The 20,109-nt window shown below is 37.9% G+C and overlaps 1 protein-coding gene across 6 annotated transcripts in view; it reads left to right on the forward strand.

Annotated features, from left to right (window-relative positions):
• Positions 1 to 20,109, forward strand: part of RAPGEF2 (Rap guanine nucleotide exchange factor 2) — a 195,329-nt gene that overhangs the window by 127,497 nt on the left and 47,723 nt on the right. For 5 of the 6 annotated variants that reach the window (XM_063335391.1, XM_063335393.1, XM_063335392.1 and 2 more), the window contains one exon: positions 18,221 to 18,352. The exons of the other annotated variant lie outside the window; for it this stretch is intronic. In XM_063335391.1, coding sequence (XP_063191461.1) covers positions 18,221 to 18,352 — 132 coding nt within the window. The remainder of the gene's footprint in view (positions 1 to 18,220; positions 18,353 to 20,109) is intronic. 6 annotated transcript variants of the gene reach the window in all.

Raw genomic sequence — 20,109 nt, forward strand, 5'->3', positions numbered from 1 at the left:
AGGTCAACATGGTTGGTGTTGAAGATCTCACAGTAGGACGCTTCTTTAGAAAGTTTATGAAGTAGGAAGAGTTCAGGCCTCACAATGAGAATGGGGAAACTAATGTAATCAATATTACTGGTTCTGGTTTATGTTCCAAAGTGACCAAATCTGGTGGTGGTGTTGGAGTGCTTGCAAAGTGGTATTTATGATGGTGCACACTGAAATGTGTCATTTATAGTCACAATACAGATGTGAACCTGGAAAGGAAAGTCAACTTCTTCCAAAAAGCTATTTTGAGACTAACAGACTAATACTATTTATCACTACTGAGTTGTAGGCACTCCTGCCTGATCTTCAGGCATGCTGAAAATCCAGTTGAAATTGTGAGCTGCCGATACCCAACAATTAAAAAAAAAAAACCAACAAACAAACAAGAACAACAACAAAAAACCCCCCAAACCAAACCCAAGCAACCAAAAAGCCAAGCATCTAAAGAAACAAAAAATCCTGAAGCCCTTAATGTAGTGTTGATTTGCTCCTGATTTTATGAGTTAATAAAGACACGGGAATAATAGAAGCTCTAAAAAGCAGAAGATAATGGACTGTGTTGAGCATAGTAGCGTAGGTTAAAAATATCAGGGAATTAGCAAGACGCATGTAGCGGAGCATGAAGTTCATTGTAGCTAGAAGCAGGCACAGTCAACTAAGGAAATCCTGTGCCTCGAGCTGATTCTTCCACCTGCAAAATATTTGCACTCCCTTGCAGAATACTGGTTGAAGAGTTTTAAACAGTGGTACTTGTGCTTGTACTTAAACACAAGTGACGTAAACTTAACAGTTTAAGTTTAGCAAATGGACCGGGAAAAATATTGCAACAAGATGAAGTAGATTAGCTTTTTGGAAATTTAATGCTTAATTATCTAAGGCAGGGAATCTCAGATAGTGGTATGCAAAGAAATATGTAGCTTATAAGAGGATTGGAAACTGCTGTCAGTTGTGTTATTTATTTTTGCAGTTGTGATTGCCCCTGCTGGTACTACTCCAGTATGCAAAAGCAAGGAAAGTGTTCTGTATCTGCTGCTGAGACGACATGAAGCTCATCTGCAAAATACTGTAAAATACAATCTGTACTTGATAGCGTTACAGGTTGTCTGCAAATCAATGAAATATCAAAAATAACTGTACGTGATTTAACAATACAAGCATTAGGAACCATGATTTCTAATTTCCAAAATAGAATTGGATGAATATTTGAATTGTGTTCAGACCATCAGCTCTCTGGGATAATGAATGATGTTGATGCTGGAAACTCTTAAGTATAATTATTTTAAGCTTATTTAAAATTTGTTTTCCTTCAGCTCTCTGAGATATTTTTTTATTCCTTGGCGTATACTAGGCTTCAAATTATTACTACAAATTAGTCCTTAACAGCATCCTTGATGTTTGAAAAGCTGAACTAATTTTGCTAACCCTTTCAGGAATACACAGTGGTGTGATTTTTGTCTGGCTGAAATAAATACAAGATTTTCAGGATCTCAGGATTATTTTATTAAAGTCTGATTTTGATTTTTGATATCTTAGTTGCAACAGCAGATATATAGCCAGTCTATTAATTCTTTTCACTTGAATTGATGCATTCTTGTTAGTGTTCTCTAAATTTAAAAATTCATTGAAGTAATATTACTAGAAAGAAAAAAACACCTTGAAAGTAGAGTATTTAGGGAGTTCGTGAAGGTGAGGAAAATACTGAAGCAGTGTTTCCCGTGTTCTTTATTGCCAATGGATGAGAAGTACTACTGACTGTGAAGACCCTACGTGATAAGTATAGTTAATGTTAAGGATTTGAGAAAAATGAAATATTAATGTCTCAAGATTTACCCTTGACCAAAGAACCTTGTACCTGCCACACTTCATTTTCAATGTTGTATTTAAAAGAGTCTGGTAGCTGTAGTCTGAGAAGTGTGGGATGACCTCTGCAGGTTTGCAGATTTTTTAGGATTCTAACCTCTGCGTGCTTAATCCCTCAATCTGTTACTGAAATGTAACTGGCACTCGTCCGATATCCCAGTACTGGATAGTTGGTGGTTCTTCCAGTTTTGTCAGCTTGCCAGTAGTCTTTTTTGCTGTTCATTTTGAGATGGTGATGATTCAGCTGAGAACCACAGGAAGAATAAACTGTACTGAAGGGGTCTCTGCTCGGTGGGTTGCTTGTGAAAGCTGATCCTATGCCCGAGAGCTGGAATTTATAGGAGTGTTTGTCATTCCTTCCTAAACTTGTGTGTGCATGGGGGTACTAGAAGGGCAAATGAAGGACAACAGATTGCAGTGCTTTTCTGTGGGTGATGTTTGACAGTAAATAGCCTTATGTTAACATAGCAACATAGCACCTGACCCAAATAGTGCTGCTTAGTCCCTAATACATCTGAGATACAGGGGTGGAGATGAGCTATTGCCTAATAGTTTGTTTGTTTGCTTGAAAAAGAGGAAGGATCACAACCAGTTGCGTTTGAAAGAACTGGAAGATAGTATGAAATTTTGTGTAAGTGGTGTTTGTAATTTACGCTTGTGATGCTGGACTTGGTTATTAGATTAGTGCAGTATAGTAGTGTGGAAGAATGTGGGTCCAGCCTTTGGCCAAAAGGCTTCATCTGTCTGTTTGGGTTGCACTCACTGCAAATGTGAAGCTTGCTACCATGAACCAGCCTCATAGTATTTAGTTAATCTGGCGTTCTCCGCTTGGCCTAAACCTTAAGCTGGTCAAAAAGCTAAAAATAAGGGCATCAGTCTTTTTGTGGTCCATGGTCTCCATTGCAAATGTTGGAGCACAAAATCCAGCATTTTACTTCCCTTTTCATGAAAAGTGAAAGAGGATTTTCTGAAATGGAGAGTAGCCTGCTAGATCTCCCAGCTTGGACTGGCTAGTGTGTTAGCCTTTACCGAGGCCCGTGTTGCAGGCAGTCAAGTTAATATCCCCTACAATATGCTATTCCTACCAAAGCTTGTCTAGAGCACCTTAAAAAGGCATCAAATAATTTGATCTGCTACGAATATCAATCCTCCTGTGCTTTGTGGTCCTTGTGCTAGATGGTGGGTGGGAGTGTGAGTGCCCCTCCTTTAGTTCAGAGAGGCTTCCTGATTTTTCGTTACGTGTCTTCTGAGTTCCAGTTTAGTGACTATAGTAAATGACAACAGAAAGCTCTGAACCATTTGACAAAATGTGAGAATTTTGCCTTGAATATGAAGATGGTTGTGACTCTTCACACTCAAATACATGCACACCTCCATGGCATTTGCAGCTTGTAATGGAGATGACACTTCTCCTTTGGACTGGGAATATGAAAACTGGTTTAGTACCAACCTTCTCTTTCAGCCCTGGCTTCTTGACTTGAATCAAGAGCCAATTGCTTTTCAAAATAGAGGAGAAGCAGGCGTGTGAGTTAGGATGCAAAGAAGTGCAAAGTATTACATTATAGCTGCATTTAGTATCTGTTAATAAGCTAACAGATGCTGTGGCAATGGTAACATGTAGCCGCATGCAATCCTTGTAACTTCTACCTGTCCTACTTATTCCAACTGTCCCAGGGTTGGTTGGTGACCAAGTGAAAACGTTGCTGACGTTTGGTAGCAGTAATGTGTCCTCTTGGTAACTGCAGTTACCTGATCTTCAGAGGGATATGGACAGCCAGGGAGGAACCACATTGTAAACCCGGACAACAGCCCAGCAGTCAAATTCCTCAACCTGTGATTTCTTTCACTCAATCTATAAATATTGCCTCATTTTATCTGGCTGCAGCCTGTCAACTTGCTTGCTGACAAGCCTAGGCGCTGTGCACTGGGTCATTTGGACACACTGACTGGGTAGGATTTATTACTTTACAGCTCGACTCCAAACTGTGACTTTGCAAGTAAGAAAAATGGATTAAAGCTGGGTTTCTGTTTTGGTTTGGTTTTTTTTTTCCTTCTCTGAAGAATGATTTCATAAAAATGACGTTGTGCTATTTTGCAGGTCTGCTCCCTTTGTGTATTTAGTTATGTTGGCTTGCTTTATAGTTAAAAATAGGCTTTTTACTGTTCTGTGCTGCTGTTATTCCTGCAGAGCCAGGAGAATGGGAGCTGGGTTGTGCTCCTAGGACTCCATCCATAGCATTGTTTCCTAAATGCCTGTCTGCTGCTGCGCGCCTGCCAACCTACCGAATGCTGTAGGAGTTACATGAGTGTCAGGAAGGTCTAACGTGGGATGATTTGAAAGGGCATGGTGAGGCCTGAAAAAGAGAATATGGCTGCAGAACTGGACCATGGATTTAATATTGGTAGTGGGATCGGTGGCTTGAAAGCGGAGCGATGAAGGACACGGTACCTGAAAACTGGATGTATTTGGTTGCGGTTGAAAAAACTAATCATTCTAGATTGTGGGAAACCTAAACTGAATTGTGGGAATTATTTCTTGGTTAGCTATATCCTAGGTTTGCTGAACCGTCAGCGCTGTTCTTGTTTTAACACATACATTTTTATATTTTTTTTTGTGCTCTTGATTTGTTTGGTTTTTTTTCCTTATACGTAAGCAACTAAAGGTTCTTCAAAACTTGCATCGTACATTTTCTGCCTCTGCTGCTTCACTGATCAAGGTACAGCTTGACCTCTAAATCTTAATGTATTCCTGATAACAAGCTAGGAAAAAAAAAAAACCACCTTCCAAATGCTTGGCAGGCAGGAGCTCTTTACTCTTCTAGATTGCTCAGGAAAGAGCCAGATGTCAGACTTGGATGTGTCTCCCTGGCACGCTTGCCTTTTCAGTTTTGACCCACATCACCAGTGGATTTTCAGCTAGGTTTTTTGGCCTTTGAATAAGGATCTGACTGTAGAGGGATTTTGTTTGAAATATCCATAAATAATGTAGAAGGATCGTTTTTTTTCCTCTTGTCCTCACTTTTAAGGAACCATGAGTAAAAGGAAAATGCATGAATTTATGGATTTCGGAGCCTTTGTAAAGTGTCCTACTTAAATAATTAACTCCACATCTGGAAATGGTGGTCCACTGAATTTTTTTAAGGCAAGTGAGAAGACTCATAATAATTCTTTTGAAAGTGAAGCTGTTAACAGCTGTAAGAGCAGAATAAAAAGCAAACTAAAATGAAAACGGTGTTAGTTTCTGTTAATAACTGTAGGTCTGTATGCTAGGTGTACCTCTCCTTGCTCGTTGGTGTATGACTTCTGCAAACATTTTCTGTGGTCTGACTCCAGGAGTTTCTGTCCTGTTTAATTTTGCTCATTTTGAAAACAGTGGGTTCTTTAGTTGATAATCTTGGGTTTTGTGGTGTTTTTTTTTTTTTTTTTTTTTTTTAGTTTTGCGAGAAGATGAGAGATCTCTTGCATTTCAGAGCAAAGGATTTCAGAAATTTCCATTTAGCAGAGAGTTTCCAAGATCCCCAAATACAGCTGCTATTCCTAAATAAACGGATACTAGATCTTAGTTTCACAAACAGTGGCATGCATGTCAGCAGTAGTATACAGAAAATCTAGTTATCTACCTCTTTCCTGTTGAAGGAAGAGGTTGTTTAGACAGTTAAATGTCACTCCTACACCTGCCACTTCCATTAGTATTGTACATTGCTATTCTTTCTGTGATGATGGTACCCAGGGAAAACTAAATTTAGGCATTCCTGAGTTAAGAGTAATATGATTTTTTTTTTTTAAGTGCAGGTTCAGTGTTCCAGCTGGGGTTCTATTCAGTTAAGCATGCAGAGATAACATGTTTTAATGCAGTAAATGACTAAAATGTCTACCACTTTTTTATAAAAGAAAGTAACCTTCTTAATCTCTTGCACCATGGGGTGTTACAACAAAGACCATTCTGGCACTGTCACGAATCAGCAGCGAAGATTTGACACTCAAGTTCTCTGGTTACTGCAAGGTGACCTAGTGCAGTAGGTGATGCACATGCAAACATCCTGGGTCTCTATAGTTTATCTTCTGGTAGGTGGGAGGAAAAAAAGATGAACTTCACTAATTTTATTTGTAGAATGGGATTCAGTTATTGGTCCTGGTATTTCCCGCTGATTTCTGTGCTGCTTATTTTTCTGCAGCTTGGCAATCTCTGATTTAAAATCTCTTCCTAAATAAACACCATTAAAATATTTCATGGTGTCCATAGAATATAGAAGCTGCTACGTGGATTGTGTTTTTTAGTATGCTGTTGGCTTAAGGCAGGAGTATAAAGGGTGATTTAAACTCTGTGTGCACACCTGCACAGACATGAATAGGTAAATTTCTGGAAGCCACATCTGAATGTCAGCATTTTAAGCAGAATAGCACGGTGCTTCAACTGACAATGTCTCTTTGCTCTAAAACAGCCTTGGTTTTAGTGGGCTCCATGTGGGGCCTTCTTGTTTTGCTTATTTTGTTAATATGCTGTTGTGGACCTTTGTAAAAATTAGGTCATTTTTATTTATTTATTTATTTATTTCTAAAAAGGAGAGGGCTACTTGAACTTAGCATTTAATATTACAGTTGTGAATAACTACCACTTAGACGATAAAGAAAAGCTCTGCAGGTTGCTCCAAAATTTAATGGAGATATTACTAATATAAAAGATGCTTCTGTGTTGATCTGTGTAAATAATTTTAAATGGCTTTGCACAGTTATTGCTGCACCGTGCTCCAGAATTTAGGGAATGTCTTCGCACTCACTAAACGTGCTGATGAAAAGAAGAAAAATGATCCTTTACTTTTTCCCTGCCAATGATCACAGTGAGCACACACATGTAGATCTTTTGCCCAAACTAGTAAATATTCATAGTAGTTCAAGGAAGTTGGAATCTTGTTCTGTGTGACAGAATAGAAACTCTGGAGGTATTGGGAATGCATGATACCACATACGGTTTTAAAAGCTTGTGTCAGTGTGAAAGAATTTCATTAATTTTCTTTGGCTACCAAATGAGGGAAAATGAAAAAAAATTTAACAAGCAAAGCTGGGAGCGTTACAGCAATGTTCAGTGTCGTTATATTGCCACCGCATGAGTACAGTTCCACTGTCAAAACTCATAAAATAAGTAATAAAGCTGTTTGAGTAGTCATGTTAGTATAGCATTAAAAAAATCACGGATAAGGTAAAATCGTACTATTTTAAGATTTTGCAACGTTAGTCGTATAAGGGGAAATGCTTGTCATTTAAAAATATTTTGAGGTGTCTCGTTGCTGTGTTATTTTTACATTATTCAGAAAAACAGCAAGACGTTACCTGTATTACACTATAATGCAAATATGACACCTTTTTATTCTCTGTGCATTGGTCTCAGAAGTATTATCTATAAACTTTAAGATGTTTTTAAGTAACCTTTATTTTAAAATTCACCTTATTTTAAGACTAAAATACCTGTTTTTAAGTAAAATTATTTGCTCATTGTTTTGACCGGCATTTTTTTTTAAATTTTGTATCATTGTTTTGAAATGCTTGCTATTATGCAATTAGCAATCTCAAACCAGTGATTATGGTAATACACGTTTTTGCTTTCTACTAAAGACTGCTACAATCAGAATATTCTTAAAAACAAGGTTTAGCAAGTGCTTTGATGTCCACTTGTGTGTTGAGATGCGCATCTTGTAATATTGCAGTTCCTCAGGGTTTTTTTTTGTTTGAGGTGAATCAAAAATGTGCATGAAAATAGAGGAAACTTCCACTGTAGAGCAAGCACACAGAAAAAAAGGTAGTCACGGTGCTTGATTTCTTATTTGGAGCCAGTCGTTAGCAGAAGAATTATGCATGCTTCTCTCCTATTGCTTAAGTTACTGAAAAGCACATCATTGCACTAGGAAAAAAGGAAGCCAACCCACTTTTCTCATGAGCTATTCCTTGATACTACAAAGCAAAGATAATCCCATAGTTAAAACTGCCAGGGTGGCATTGACATGGCTGCAGACATCAAACATAAAACCAAAATAATTTCGTTTAATTACTTGTGAATTGTCATGTCTCTAATTAAGTTTTCATCAAATTTCTTTCAAATAATTTGGTATTTTATAGAGGTAAGACTCAGTTTACAAATGGAAATCTCCAGTTTTTGCATCTGTGCACAGCATCTTCCTACATATCTATATCTTTTAAAAACATTTTCCTTGGAAGTGTACAGAATACTTAAGTCTTTACTAAGAAGGTACCGGTAAGAAAATCTCAAATGTTATGATGGTAATAATGTTGAGTTTTGTCTTTTTTTTCCTCCTTTGGTTAGTCTGCTTCTGAGTAATAACTACATAAAAAAACAGGCTGGCTTCAGATTTTTCTGCTTGGAGGAGTGACATGGATCTGGAAGGGATTTTCTGGGTCACTGCCATTACACACTATTGCACAGCACGTCCATAACTTTGTCTAGCTTTGGTTTGAAAGCCTTCTCTACCACAGCTCCTGTTGAGCCTGGTTTTGAGAATCTCTGTGGTTCATTAGGTAGCAACCTTCTTTCAACTTCCTGCTCATTAGGCTTTGCCACCTGCATTGCCTTTTACTGGAAATATTTCTTTTCCCTCCTTCCTATTTCTAGATAGTGATCATACCCTCGCTCAGCTTGGGCTGAATAAACCATGCTCCTCTTGCATTTTCTCAAATACTAGTTTTTCTTCTGATAACCTGGTGGCTCTTCTCTGAATCTATGTATGTGTATGGCTTTAAGTCCGCCTTTATTGCAAACATGCAGCTGGGAATGTGTGCTACATTTCAAAATTAGGTCTCTCCTGGGGCCATGGAGAAGAGCCCAGAACTTCTGTATTTCTGGATGATGCATGCTGTGATCTTGCTGGGTTCTCCTTCTGTTGCGTCACCTTAACAGTTCAGTCACCTTCTGATTAGCCGATACGCTGAAACTCTTTTCACAGTCATTTCTCACAGATAAGTTCCTAGATTCTTGGGTTTTGTCTCCAAGTGCATGATCTCATGTCTTCTTATACTGTATTTTATTTCTCTTACTCCAAGTAGGAGTCATCCTACTCTCACAGAAGACTGTCCCGCTCATTTCTTGTACCAAGAGTGTCTCTTTGCACTGTGTTACCAGAAGGTTTTACGAGCACTTTTGGTTTTTTCCCCACTTGGAAAGAGGGGAATTTTAAGATCTTTCTGGTATCTCTCATTTTTCTGTACATAATTATTTGGGTAGCCCTTAATTTTTTTTTCTTTACTCTAGAATCAATTCGCTTTGATTTCTTTTGCTATTGTAAGTTAGTTCAGTGCTGTAGTTCAGCAGTGAACTGCAGTCGTTCAGATTAAACAGCTGCAGTTCAAAACTGAGATGTCCCTTCATGAGTGTTTTGAAAAGCTTAACCAAGCTTAGGTAGAGTGGGTAGAGTGCTGTAATCATGAAAGGAAATATTCTATGATTTGTATAAAACAAGAAAAGCAACACGTGCTGTAAGAACACCCTGCTGATGGAGGCTTCAACGCTTGAAATGTATACATATTGGAGGTCTTTGCTTTAACTGTTTAAAACGTGCCCAGGATAGATGTTTTCACCTTTGGGCTAGACCCTTTACTTGTCTATAGTGGTTTTCAATCCTGAGTGGTGCTTTGAAGCTGACAATAAAATCTGGCTGCGGGTGCCGTTGGTTTTACCCCTGCTGGTGTAATTGCTCTTTAGCGGCCCCCTATGTCCACTGCTTTAGACCCAAAATGACTCTCTGTACAAGGTGTACATGAGCTTACTTAAAATGTCCTGCAGTATTTAGAACATCTTGCTTGAAAATGTTTGAATTAACATTTCCTGTAAAAGTATGTGCCCGCATAAAATGTTCTTGGGCTTTTCTTGCTTTTACATCCTTAGGCATAAATCTTTTGTCTGATTTCCTGTGGAAGCAAAGTTTGTGACCAGGTTCTCTGTTCCTTCCTCTCCCACAGTGACTTGTAACAGGCCAAAGAGTTCAAAATTTAACCTTATAGGTCTTCAAAAGTCCCCAAAGTAGGCCATTTAGTTTCCAGCCCAGCAGTAGTTCTCAGTGTATTAAACACGCAAACAGCCACAAGAGGAAGTATTTAGAAATAATCTAACTGTGGGAAAAACACCAACTGGAACATGCATTATGTTAGTATGAAAATCAGTTATTCCCAAGAGAGAGATCTCCGCAAAGCCGGGCTTTATTAATATTTTGTCCTCCATGTCTACTGCTACTAAATAATGGGGAGCTTTTACAGAAATTCAGTGGTTGAGCTCAGTTTTCTACGCTCCTACTCTAGAGAGATTTCAGAAGTCAATTGAGATGCCTCAGAACAGTCTTTCCTTCAGCTGAAGCTGCAACCGTCATGGAGTGCCTGTCCCTAGTTGTCAGTTCTCGTTATGTAGATTTCCACAATGTGAATTCCCTTCCCAATTTTATTCAGTGTTTTAGGGAAGTTTGTGTGCGGGCCTGGGCCGTGCCGGCTCCATCAGTGCTGGGTTGAGGCAGTGGGTGCTACCAAGAGCGATATAAAGGTGCGGGCATACTATACTCGGAAGAGATTTTGCTTTTCACACTTTGAACTGCTGTTCAAGGATGGGATCGGATCTGGATCATAGACATTTGTAAAGCAAACCAAGCCAGTCATATAAAATACCAGATCCCGCTGGTGAAAAAAGAGGAGGAAGACCTGAAAAGCCTTCGTACTCAGTTCTTCAAGGGTTCACTTCCACTGCACTGTTTGGGAAAAAATTTAGAAGATAGGACAAAAGAAAAATCTCACGGCAATTAAGTGGAAGGTACAGACAGAGACGTGGATCTCTTCTGTGAAGGAGATGGGGAAAAAAATGTCTGAGAAATGGTGTTCTCTGTAAAATCAGCCTTTCCCATGCAAACAGCACCACTTCGTCAGTAATGCTAGGTGAGGTGAAATGACTGAAGTGTAAGAGGGGAAGACCACGTTTCTCCATGTGGTTGAGGTTGCCAGAGAGTTTTGCTACTTAAGTGTATATCCACAGGCAGAACAGTTGTAGAACAATCTCTTTATTTTGATCCCTGGAGCAGACCTGCTCTAACTTTAAACCCACCACAGATACTGTATTTCAAAAGCACTAAATTATCCTTTGTTGTCCAACGAAGAAGTTGCACTTTTACCAGGTATTTTCTGGCTGAGAAAGACTTCTGAATAAGCTTCTAAATAAAAATACTCTAATCGTGCATATTGCTTGCTGTTCATTTTAAATATGTTATAGTGGTTTGAGTTCAGAATTTCAAAACCCTGAGAAGAGCTTTGGAAAACTCAGTATGTTTTAGTTCAGTATGATTTAGTGCAATTTAGTATGATTTAGTTCAAATCCATTCTGCATTTTTTTTACTTATGTATTCTTGGTTTACACTTGCTGTAAATACCTGCATGATGCAATTTTCCCTTTTTTTTTTTTAACATTTTTAACATCATTTTTTTTTAACATTTTTTTAACAATTTATGTTGCCCATAAATTGACATTCGTGTGCAGAAGGAATATTGTTTATGCCAGGTTTCCTGAAGAAGGCACTTTTGAATATAAGGCACTGCCTTGAATTAGTGACACAAATACGGTCAAAAGAAAAAGCAAATACTGAGAGTTCTGGTCCTACAACAGCTAAGGTAGTTACGTTAAATAAGAAGGGGGGGGTGGCGAGGGCGCCTGTCAGTGGTGCATTTCGTACTTTTTCTTTGGAAGGAGTTGTCCCTGAGAGCTTTTCTCCATTCCCCAGATACCCGTTTACGTTTCACCACCTCTGTCCCTCTGCAGAAGTCAATAATCCTTCAAGCAAAGGATAATTATGTTCAGTGCATTGAACGCTCATAGGATTAGCTGCTGAGAGGTACGAGGTGTATAGTAAGTGGCAGACTCTGTGTGTTTTGCAAGGGAAACAAAATGAAGTTCCCGTGCACTTGCTCTGTCTCGCTCTCTCTTCGAGACCAGCAGATCATGTTGTATTAGCTTAAACCTCTGAGTAGTTTTATGGGGGGCTACCTATAGCAAAGTACCAGCGCAGGGCAATACGAAGAGCTTGGCAGAAAAGATCCTTATAATGCTTATTGTTTTTGTTAGAGGTGCTCTGCTGTGGGCTTTGTATATAAACAACTGCTTAACAGCATCAGTACCCAAAGGCAGTATTTTCAGGCATGGGTTGTGTCTTGTGTTGTACTCAAGATGAAGAACACTTTGAGCCACAGTTTCACATAAAGATGCCTATTTGAGGAAAATGTAGAGATTCAAAATACATGAGATACTATTGTATGAAGTGAATGATACACAGAAGACATAATTCAAGTCGGAAGGTTTTTGTTTAACTCCCAGTGAAGTTTTCAGAGAAAATACACAGAAACATCTTAATCTTTTCCATCCCACCCCTAAATAGAAGGAAATCCTGCTTCCATGGGAATTGCGTCCTAATTTGAACTGTATATAGTTTAAACTTTTATTTTAGATTTAACTCTGCACTGGACACGTCAGCCTGCATCACGTCTGTAGACAGAATCGATAGAAATTACTTTATTATTCTGTAATTACTTACATTGACTGCTGTGTTTTAAATCACTGAACCATAAAAATGTTTTCCTTGATGTCTCTCTTGGTTAGTGAAAGAATTATGTTGAAATAGCATGTTGATGAATATACACCATTACTAGAAGTATTTCTTCCTTCAGTCATTAAGTATCATAAATCTGGGTACATCCTTAAAACACATACAGCAGACTTATAAACATCTGATATAAAAATGAACATTTACATAAAACAGTGGGATAAAATGTTAATGAATTGATAGGATACTGAAGAATACTGGGTTGGTAATCTAGACTCTTGTAGTGCAGTAAACATTTTAGAATTTCTATCTTGGTGGGGAAAAAATGGGAAGGACTAAGGCATAGTATTTATTTTGTTTGGCTGCTGTTGTTCTTTACAAAAAGATACAGAATACTAAAATAACTTTGCAATTTACTTATTTAGATAAGTGGGACTAAATTCATCATCTGTAGAAGAAATAAACAACGTTGTAGTGTTTTATGGTTTGTTTGTTTTGGTATTTTTTTTTGTATTAAGGTGGCTTTTATTATATTTTATTCGTAAAGAGGTACTACAGAATAAGCACGGAGATGCGTGTGTTCAGAGGCTGAAGAACCAGTGTTTGCTTGTGTTTCTTTAATTGCAGAAAGTGGAAATAGTTTATAAAGGTGATATTTTGTATTGTCTTATTGTCTACCATAGTTGCTCGGCCTATCTCAGAGGCACCTAATTACCTATAGGATCATTCATTGGCAATTGCATAATAGAATGTTATACCTTTTGCTCTCTTAAATTCCATCTTTCTGCATATGTACTTCAGTCACTTTGCAGGTTTTATAGATCTTTCATAAAGTGCTGACTGGCCTTCAGTAGAAGACCTTGTTTATAAAATGCTTACTGATATGTTTGCCCTAAAATGAATGGTATATTGGAGCTCTCCAGCCAGCGTTCCTCTTGTATTTTAGAATTATATTTGTGTGTATATCTTTCCCATTGGTGCATTTATATTTGTTATTTTCACAAATAAGCGCATTTATAAAAAATAAACCCAAAACAAAACCAAAAATACCCTGCAATGAAAAAACAGAGGAATGCTATTTAAAATGAAGAAAGGATTTTGATATCTTTTCACTCTTGCTGTTTTCATGCTTTTTTATTATTAAAATCTGAAGATTTTAATTTCTTGCCTAGTAAATATTCTGAAAATATATTAAATTTTTTAAAAATAAATACTGCATTAGTCGGATGAGCCCAGTGCTTTCTTGAGTAGAAGTTGCACAGAATGTAGCGGAGCTCAAGCATTTGGCCAAGAGACTGAGAAAGAGAAGCCCAGCACAGTCCCAGAAGTAGCACATATACTCATTGCCTTTTGTCATACAGAAAGGCACGCTGGAGGGTAGGAGAAAATCATGATGTTCTTAAAGTAGGAGGAACATATTCAGAGCAAAGTAATTGTTAGCTTTGCATGCATAAAGCGGTGACTCACTTTGAGGGTGGAAGTAATGAAATGCTGCTTTTAAGATAGGAAGATGTGATAGGGTTTAAGGTATTGTACAGTTCAAAATGGAGATACCACTTTGTCCTTAAGATAGTTTCACATGATTGTTTTAAGTTTTCATTTGTTTTATGGCTTTCAAGAAATAAAAGCATGGAGTTCCCAGATGTGCTGTTTTTCCTCTGGTTTCTTGATGTGTGTGTAAACTGTTTAAATGTGCATATATACGCACACGTGCACACTTATTAAGTGCTATATACATATTTATAAAATAATGTTTTGACCTCTGTCAAATGAAGATTAAGGCTTCAACGTTAACTGTTTTATTGCTCGTGTTTTATATTAAAAGCTTTTTTCCCCTGTTATGTCATACTTCATTAGTTCTATGCGTATTCAACCTTAACATTTTCTCACTTACGGAGTTTGTCCTGAAAATAGGTTATGAGTTATCTGACCCCTTTGATGACTATTAATTGTTTAATGTAGTGTAATGAAACTCTGTTTACTTAAGAACGACTCATGCATTTATTTTTCTAAAGTACCCTGCCATGTTTTTTTCTGTCGCCTAGTTCATTTGCATGCTTGGACTCCAAGTGTTCAGTAACAAAGCTAAGAAATATTGTAGTTGCTGTTGCATCAGCAAAGCTGTAGTTTAAGTGTTGTCACAGAAAAACAAGTGCTTGTTATGGAAAACCTACAAGTTGCTTTTGTTTCTTATTACTTTGAATGACACCTTAAAACTAGCCATCATTTAATGAAAATGCAAAACAAGATAAAAATGTCGCTTTGGTTCTGATGCCATTTGTGGTGTCTTTAGTTTGTTATAGCTGATGTTACTGAGGCAAAGGGTATTATGTCCTTAGACTTTCCCATGTTGCTGCATGGTCTGGAGGATAAGGCATGTGTTATGTATCTAGTCTGTACGTGCTTTAACATTACATGAAAACCTTTATTTTTACTGTGATACTAAATACCCAAGTCAATACTAAACTGTTGAATGGAGCGATAGCTGAATACAAGCACTGTGTGCTTAAAAATTTCATGATCAATTGTTATTCACTAGCACAGCAAATACACCTGTTGCAGTGAAGTTAACTGGCTTATGTTTCCCAAAAGCAGAATTGATGTTCCTAGCCATTTTTTCACTGGATAGAATAGCACAGTTTCATGATGCTGTTTTCTAATGATTTTTTCACTGCAAGTAGGAAATTAAGATGTAAACAGCCTGGTCTGGGGCAGACAGCTCTACGCTGGTTGCTGGCACTACTGAGGTGGTTGAACATTGCATTTTATTCTTGCTCTGCTTGGCGAAAACCATTTCCCAAACACTGTGCTCCAGGAGTGACAGCTGTAGCCTCATATGTAGAAGACATAAGCGCATGTGATTTTTTCATTGTCATCAGTGCTTTACTTTTTCCCCCCCATTGTGTACAACTCTGTGCATAAAATATTTTAAATAGCAGTGTGTGACTAAGATAGAAATTCATGTATTTCTCACGTGCACTTTTCATTGAGCTCACAATGTAAATGTTTCAGCTTATTTAATTTTTGGTTTGTTTTTGGTTTGGTTTTTTTTTTCCTTCCTCGCATAATGTCTCACCTTAACTTCTTTGGGGATGGGGCAGTCGAAGTGGATGCCGCTCTGGGGCATGTAGCACAGAGATGTAGTATTCTGCAAAGATGTGAGCATGTGCTTTCTGCTTGTGAATAGTCCTGTTTGATTAGGATCAAAGTGACTAGTTAGGTTGCCCGAAGTAAAATGCCTGCTTCTGATCTTCTGCTGTCACCGCTTGGCAAGTCCAGCTCTCGTGCAGCACGGCTTTGACTTGAGGAGTTATTCTAAAACCAGTAATCACCAAACATTCAGCTGATTGTCTACAGCCAAAAAAATTCAAAAGGCTTGCTTTTATTTGCAGTGTATTTCATCAGTTATTGTGGAATCCCCTACCTCTTCCTATTGCTTGTGTAGGAACAAAACATAATTCCTTGCTGTTCATTTAAAACACTAAGTGCAGTCATTATATTGAACAGAGATTGATTTTATTTTGTAACATACTGCCAGCATTTGCCTTGATGTAAGGTTCTTAAGAATTGTTATTGCACTGGTAAAAAATAAATGCACTTGTTAATGATGTGGAGATATTTGCAGGGTGCTATGAAAAATTGAATGTATTTGGCTGGGCGCAAGACTGTGTTGATATGCACCTCCCTGTGGGGTTAATACTTATTTGGGATTGAAATGGTTATTCCTTTATAAAATGTGAAGCTCTCAAAATATTGTAACTTTGAGTTATCATAAAATGTATGAATCTTAGATGATTTGTGCATGTATCTTAAAATAATACGTAGGATTTCTACGTGGAAATAAACCTGAACTCCTTTAATTCTAAGAGATTGTATTTTTAGGAATATTCATTGACACATAGCAAAAGCTATAGTGGCTCACTTACTATATATTTTACCTATGGAGTGTATCCTTATTTGTATAATAGTTCTAATCATGATCAAAAATGGATATAATGGCCTGATTATCAGTAAATACTGTTCAGTTTGGTGCTAATTCAAATTTACAGATTGAAAAGAGAAGTAGCAGAGACAACAGATATTATAACTAATGCCCTCCTTCATACTGTATTTTCTCCTCCTGGTATATAATCAGCAGTGGTGAGCTTAATTAGATTTTTCTGCAGGCAGCATCCGTGGCTGTATGTATTAGAGTATTGCTTTTGTTAATTGCCCTTTCTTTGTTGATTGGTATATGAAGATCAACTCTAGCTCTGGGCTTACTGAAGCTTTTTAGGATTATTAATTTTTAGGATTATTATTACTCTTCCGGGTAAAATATTGAGAAATAATTGTTTAAAATGTAGACATTTTTGCTATCACTGGATGCAGTCATATTATGGTAAGGAAGAAATCCCTTTCAGGTGCATTAGAATAAGAACTACAGGTCAGTCTAAGTAAGTGCTTCCACCACAAATCCTAAAGCCAAGGTTCTTTCAGGGCATGTTCCATAAACAGGCAAACAGCAGTAAAATCATTCGGTACCTTTAACTGTATATAGCTAATCCTTTTCTCAATCACACTTTCTTGTGACTTGCAGATTACTTGTTTCATAACCTTTTATAGTGATTGACTTTATTATGTCTTAATGCTGAATGAGCGCTTATTTTCATTACCATCCGGGGAGAATGGTGTCAAGGTGTAGTATTCATAACTGACACGGGATGGACACACTGTATATGACATTCTCAGTACAAAGCACAAATACACCTCCATAGAGAGTATCTACCTTGAAACAACAACAACAAAAAAAAGAAAACAAACAAAAGAGCAAAGTTGTTTGTTTGTTTAATAATTGAGGCATTTATTGCGTACCAAAATTGATACATTAACGTATTTTTATTAACTAGTGGATGGATACAAGCTTCTTAGGGAGAGGAGTAATTTGTTCCTGAAATTGTATTTAGATACTTTTTCAGAAAGCAAAAATTTTCCGTTATCACAGTCCACTTTCTGCAGTCTGGCAGTTTTTTACAGTTCTTACAGATTTTCATGGGAGCTGTGTGCACAAAACAGTCATAAAAATATACATCACAGGTCTTGGTAGATGGTTGTTAAAAGATTAAATATACTGTCTCGATTTGTTCCTCAGCACCACGTGTGAGCAGACTCATTTCAGGGTTGTAGCTCTTTGCAGTTGTGTCAGTCTTCCCACATTTCCTATTTGCCATCATACCGTTTGACTTCAAGTATAACAGATAGTTTGGTGCCTTGGATTTTACTTGTCTGTAATGTACTTTGTCAACTTCAGAAGCAAAAATGTTAGCTGAATCCAGAGCAGTACGTGGTGGTTGTTTGGTGGGTTTTGTTTGTTTTTTTTTTTAAAAGTATGTGACTTTACTCACTGTTAATCCCATTCTGGGGGAGACCATTGATACTGAAACTAGCACAATGTTCGTATGTGCTTTAACGTGATCCAAACCCCACAGCAAGATACTGAAGAGTTTTGGCATAAGGATTGTTGCTTCACTGGTGTGAATATATGTTTTTTTTAAAAATCTCTCCCATCTGTAGCAATTTGGTGGTATTTTGCTGACCTCTGCGTGAATTAAAAATCCTGCAAAACTCAAACTTTTATGCTGCATTCTCAAGCCCCAGTGGTTTTATTTAATACACTTGGTACTGGCAGAGAGTAAAGTGTGACATAAATGATTTGAATTAATTTTGCTGTGTATCTACCTCAAATTGTAATGATGCTTTTTCTGCTCCACCTATAGCTTCCTGCAGATTTCACAAAGCTGCACCTTACTGACAGTCTCCACCCACAGGTGACCCACGTTTCATCTAGTCACTCAGGATGTAGCATCACTAGTGACTCAGGAAGCAGCAGCCTTTCTGATATCTACCAGGTAAGACTGGAATGGATGCTGATGGGAGGTGTAATTGCCGAGAGTTTTGACGTTAATAGCTGAACGCCCGTGCTATTGCATGTTGTCAAGTTTTGTCTGAAGAAGCGCTCAGTAGATTTCAAAAAAACTAATTTTTTTGTTTGAATTGTAATAATTTCAGGTTTTTTTCTGCCACATACTAGATTTGGTGTTTGAAAACTCAGCAAGTAATATACAGCACAGTGACTCGACATGTGTTGCCATAGTTTGTCAGGATCCTAGTCAGCAATGTAGAGGCGTAGTGACTGGTAACACTGCAGGCTTGCGCTTCATTGATTTTGTTTGTAATTTGTGATTTTGGGGGAGGAAATCTTCCCGAACTTCAGCATGGAGAGCCAGTCTGGCTTCTTCAGCAGATGTCCATGGTGGGACCTTGGAGGTAAAGGGTTTCTGCTCCTGACTCTAGCACTTCACCTCATCTTTCTGTCTGTCTGATTTGCCATACGTGTAACAGCAGCTGTGATGTTTGCGGATCAGAATTTTGAGGCTATAGATTTAGGACCTTGTAACATGAGGGATTTTTCTTCTTGATGCTGTATTTTACAGTTCTTAGATGTGCTGGCTTCGAAATCTGGAACATATTCAGTGGCAGGGAGAAAGAAACACCCAGTGAGCAGCCTGTGCTGGCCTGACTCGAGGGGCACGTTCTCTTTTCCCCACCCTGTAGAGACCTGGTGCCATCTTCTTGGTAGTGCTTTCTCTCCTGGCTGTCCTGGGAAGGGTGGGGAGGTGGAACTGGTGACACTCTTTAAGTTGTTATACTTCTGAGGGGGCTTCTTGTCGTAAAGCTCTGTGCTCTTCGTTTGGAGCAGCTTGAGTTTAGAGACACTTACTGGGAAACTGGTCCAGAGGGTCCTTAGAGCGCTTGAGGCTCTGAGCACACGCATTATGTGTGCCTCCTCTAAATATAAACTGGAAAAAAAATCTGAAATAAAATAAAATGGGGAGGTCTACATCCTTCACTTGATGCTTACGGTTCTTGCAGTGTCAGAGGAGGATTTGTCCTTCTGATATGAAAGTGTAGCAGTTCGTTATTCTGAAAAATAGGAATCAAATGTAAACAAAATGTTGTTCTGTCAAAATGATCATAAAAAAATCAGCGAGACCACTTCTACATGAAGTACTGTTTACTAGAAGAAGAATAATGTTTGTTTGGGATGCTTCTAAAAATGCAAATGTAGCCATTTAAACAATGGGAAAAGCATTGTCCATACAGATATAGACTGAACTTGTGTTCAGTTGTGAGGGTAACTGTAGCATCTAGTCTGCTTCAGGTGGAATAAACTTGTAGGCTTTTCTGTGGGAGAAGATAGATTATAGAAAGGTCCCAGTTCAATTTAGACAGTAATTGCAATAATGCAAAGGTTTATTTTTGTGAAAAATGTCAAAGTATCTGAACACTTAGGCATAGCGTATGCCAGTCAAGTATGTTTGTCAGAATTTCTTCTGAAGCGAGGATTGCTTAGAGACAGGATTTAGGTTTATACTGTGAGGGTGAAGAAGATGTAAAATCAGCTTTGTTCTTCAGGTCTTCTATAGATTTTCATACCTTTCATTCCAAAGATTCTTCACTTTAACATAAAAATAACAAGTACCTCTAGAGACACAGTTGTAGGTGGCATGTAGTCATAGTCATACAGTTACTCTCTAGATAAGTTGGAAGTAAATTTTTGCAAAGATTTTCAGCAAAACTTTCATAGCTGTGAAAAGGATCACTG

The sequence above is a fragment of the Chroicocephalus ridibundus genome, chromosome 5, assembly GCF_963924245.1.
Source record: "Chroicocephalus ridibundus chromosome 5, bChrRid1.1, whole genome shotgun sequence".
Taxonomy (NCBI): Eukaryota; Metazoa; Chordata; class Aves; order Charadriiformes; family Laridae; genus Chroicocephalus; species Chroicocephalus ridibundus.